This window comes from Oncorhynchus tshawytscha, linkage group LG01 (genome assembly GCF_018296145.1).
Source record: "Oncorhynchus tshawytscha isolate Ot180627B linkage group LG01, Otsh_v2.0, whole genome shotgun sequence".
In the NCBI taxonomy this organism is placed as follows: Eukaryota; Metazoa; Chordata; class Actinopteri; order Salmoniformes; family Salmonidae; genus Oncorhynchus; species Oncorhynchus tshawytscha.
In genome coordinates, this window is record NC_056429.1 from 2,821,960 (window position 1) to 2,826,418 (window position 4,459).

The 4,459-nt window shown below is 46.1% G+C and overlaps 1 protein-coding gene across 1 annotated transcript in view; it reads left to right on the forward strand.

Moving 5' to 3' along the window:
• The first annotated feature begins 536 nt into the window (after positions 1–536).
• The window catches only part of LOC112240123 (mothers against decapentaplegic homolog 6), a 13,460-nt gene continuing 9,537 nt past the window's right edge, over positions 537–4,459 (forward strand). Inside the window, exon 1 of the mRNA XM_042303808.1 lies at positions 537–2,130. Coding sequence (XP_042159742.1) covers positions 1,290–2,130 — 841 coding nt within the window. The 5' untranslated portion in view covers positions 537–1,289. The remainder of the gene's footprint in view (positions 2,131–4,459) is intronic.

Here is a 4,459-nt window from a genome sequence, read left to right on the forward strand (position 1 = left end):
AGGTGCACTGCTCTTCATGGTTTCGTTGCACAATCATGGTGTTTTGAGTTTTTTTTTTTTAAATTTTAAGTGTTGGCTTTGCTTGTCTGCAAGCACAATGTATCCTGTTGGCTTGTTGGTCAATAAAATGCAAGAGTTGAATAGTGTCGTTATTCTAAAAGTGTTCTTTCCGTATTTTTTTATTTTTAATTTTCAAATAGAAGATATAGTAGACTAGAGACTAAAGTTAAAGTAAGAACGGGATGTTACGCCTTTAAGAGTTGAGAAACTTGAAACCTTGTTTGCGCAACAATCAGTGCAGCTCACAGCCGCCAATGAGTCTAGACTGGCACGTGATGGTAGGCAGCCAATGGCTCCATCGCTCTCCTCGGAGTCCCCCCGTGTGTGTGTGTGTGTGTGTGTGTGTGTGTGTGTGTGTGTGTGTGTGTGTGTGTGTGTGTGTGTGTGTGTGTGTGTGTCTGTGTGTGTGTGTGTGTGTGTGTGTGTGTGTGTGTGTCTCTGTGTCTGTGTGTGTGTGTGTGTGTTAGAGAGCGAGGGAGAGAAAAAGAAGAAGAGAGAAACGGAGAAAGAACGAGATCTCTGCAGTTCAGTTTGACTTGTTAGCTAGGTAGTCAACCCGGAACGAGGAGAGAGGAGTACTCCGTTTGGGATTGATGATTATTTCTAGTTTCCAGCCTGGCATGGATATTTTTGGATTGTAAAAAAGAAGTGCGGCTGTCGGGAGGTCGGGATCTGGATTTATAAAGGATTTTAATGTATTTCTTTGGGATTTAAAATCACTTGTATAAAGGTGTAATTCATGTTGTTCTCTCCGTGCCGGGTTAGAAGAGAGGAGATGTGAAGGGGTGTTCGTTCCAAAGTCCGAAACTATTACGCGTAAAAGCGTTTTAGGACTCCCTTTCTCTTTTCTCGTTGACTTTCCATATTGAATTCTGCATTTACTTAGTTCCCGTGTAGCTATTGTCTGCTCGCATGATATTAACATGTGTGTAAAACATTTGTTTATCCTTCCGAGGCGTAGGGAACAGAACAACACGGGTCAAGAATAGGATTCAAATAGCAGTTCTGCATATTAGTGACTACGTTCCCAGTATGAATGAATTTTGATTTCCCATGTCTCAATCTAATCTTGTTCTCCAATCGGCTGTGCATACCCTGGCACGGCGCTCCGCCAACATTAATGTCCTTACAACTAAATTCAAAGTAGCTGGTAAACAGTCCCCTTTGGTGACCCGAAACAAGAATAACCTAGAGAGAGAAAAGCACATCTATATTTTTTAAATTGTCGTATGTTCAGGACGAAACGCTCAGGTCTTGTGCGGCGACTCTGGAGAAGCCGTTTGATTCCACATAGTGAGGAGGGAGATGGTGGACATAATGGCCCAAGTAGCGAAGACAGTCCTAGGGACGATCTCTTCACAACCTGCCACAACCCGGAGAAAATTAACAAAACGGATCTCCGACCGATGACGGTTGGCAGGTCGCCTGCAGAGGACTTAGGTGGAGTATGTGCCTTCAACTCGGCGGAGAGTTGCAGCGGCTGGGTGGGGGGCAGATCGGACCAACATGGGGGTGCTATGTCGGTGACTGTGTGTGTCCAAGGGCCGGGGCAGGAGCAGGGCAGCCCTCAGGCAGTGCAGAACAGCGAATGCAGGACGGTGACGTGTTGTTTATTTAAAGACCGGGACCACTGTGAAGTTGAACCCATTGCCCCGGGGAGGGAACCGTTACCAGACTCCTGTCATTTTGTTTTGAGGAACCACGGCGGTGGAGCTCGGGACAACGGTTCTCCTGAGGCGAAGCCGCGCACGGTGCTGGAGCAAGAACTAAAAACCGCCACATATTCTCTGTTGAAATGCTTAAAGGACAAAACCCTGGATACGTTACTGGAGGCGGTGGAGTCCAGAGAAGGGATGTGGAGCGACTGTGTGATGGTATCCCAGACAGAGATGCGTCTGGGCGGACACACGGCCATATCTCCGCCGCTGCTGCTGTGTAAACTCTACCGTTGGTCGGACCTCCAGCACACCGCCCAGCTCAAGCCGCTCTGTGAGTGCAGGAGCTTTGGGACTCTGGCTGGCCTCGCGGTATGCTGCAACCCCTATCACTACAGCCGGCTCTGCAGCGTAGGTAGGAGTGCACCTGCTCTGTCAAACACACACACACACACACACACACACACACACACACACACACACACACACACACACACACACACACACACACACACACACACACACACACACACACACAGTTAGAAGACGGGTATCGGCAGTGGTCTAGTGGTGCCTGGAGAAGTGGGTATACTTTCATTTTGCCAAACATTTGTCAAACCGCTAAGGAAAGACAGACAACCTGTGTGAAATATTTAGTTTTCCTATAGTTTTTTTTTTCTTCAGGTTTTCACTCCTACAATGAGCCCTTTTAAAATAAATATATATATATATATAAATACAACACAAATTTGATGTTTTAAATCCACAACAATGCTTAAACCACATCGCCAGACCATTTTTGAGGTCTGGGAAAAATCGAAACATATTTTGTGGTGTGTGTAGTTGCCCTTTGGTTTGAAGTCTTGGTTGAATCTTGTGCGCAGTTCAGTCAACACGCGCTGTTTAAATAAACATTTCTTAAGGATTTCTAAAAAAAAAAACACTTTCCCAATTAAATGTTGACTGCAAAGTAGGCCTTTCTATCAATGTGTACTGTAGGCCTACATTGTACAGTACAGAAATGCGACTAGTCAAAGAGTCTCTTTCTAGGTGCTCTTCGCTTCGAAATAAACTTGTCCAATACCTGATTTGGTTTTATACGTTGAAACTTCTTTTCTACCCCATCGGCCTCCGATGTCGGCCTCCGATGTCGCGATGTCGGCCTCCGATGTCGGCCTCCGATGTCCGATGTCGGCCTCCAATGTCGGCCTCCGATGTCGGCCTCCGATGTCCGATGTCGGGTCCCGATGTCGGACTCCGATGTCGGCCTCCGATGTCGGCCTCCAATGTCGGCCTCCGATGTCCGATGTCGGGTCCCGATGTCGGCCTCTGATGTCGGCCTCCGATGTCCGATGTCGGCTTCCGATGTCCGATGTCGGCCTCCAATGTCGGCCTCCGATGTCCGATGTCGGGTCCCGATGTCGGCCTCCGATGTCGGCCTCCGATGTTGGACTCCGATGTCAGCCTCCGATGTCGGCATCCGATGTCCGATGTCGGCCTCCGATGTCGGCCTCCGATGTCCGATGTCGGCCTCCAATGTCGGCCTCCGATGTCCGATGTCGGCCTCCAATGTCGGCCTCCGATGTCCGATGTCGGCCTCCAATGTCGGCCTCCGATGTCCGATGTCGGGTCCCGAGGCTTCTAAAACAGCTTCTACCCCCAAGCAATGAGACTCCTGAACATCTAGTCAAATGGCTACTCAGAATATTTGCATCCTCCCCCCTCTTTACACCTGCTACTCTCTGCTGTTATCATCTATGCATAGTCACTTTAATAACTCTACCTACATGTACATATTACCTCAACTAACCGGTGCCCGCGCACATTGACTCTGTAACGGTACCCCCCCTGTTTTTAGTCTCGCTATTGTTATTTTACTGCTGCTCTTTAATTACTTGTTACTTTTATCTCTTATTTTTATTCGTTTTTAAACTGTGTTGTTGGTTAGGGACTCGTAAGTAAGCATTTCACTGTAAGGTCTACACCTGTTGTATTCAACGCAAGTGACAAATACAATTTGATTTGATTTGAGTACCAGTATACGCAATGACCACTGAAAAACAGCCCCCACTACAGGACAACACAGTTATAGGACAACACAGTTATAGGACAACACAGTTATAGGACAACACGGTTATAGGACAACACAGTTACACAGTTATAGGACAACACAGTTACACAGTTATAGGACAACACAGTTACAGGACAACACGGTTATAGGACAACACAGTTACACAGTTATAGGACAGCACAGTTATAGAACAACACAGTTATAGGACAACACAGTAATAGAACAACACAGTTATAGGACATCACAGTTACAGGACATCACAGTTACACAGTTATAAGACAACACAGTTATAGGACAACACAGTTATAGGACAACACAGTTATAGGACATCACAGTTACAGGACAACACAGTTATAGGACAACACAGTTACACAGTTATAGGACAGCACAGTTATAGAACAACACAGTTATAGGACAACACAGTAATAGAACAACACAGTTATAGGACATCACAGTTACAGGACATCACAGTTACACAGTTATAAGACAACACAGTTATAGGACAACACAGTTATAGGACAACACAGTTATAGGACATCACAGTTATAGGGCAACACAGTTATAGGACAACACAGTTATAGAACAACACAGTTACAGGACAACACAGTTACACAGTTATAAGACAACACAGTTATAGGACAACACAGTTATAGGACAACACAGTTATAGGACA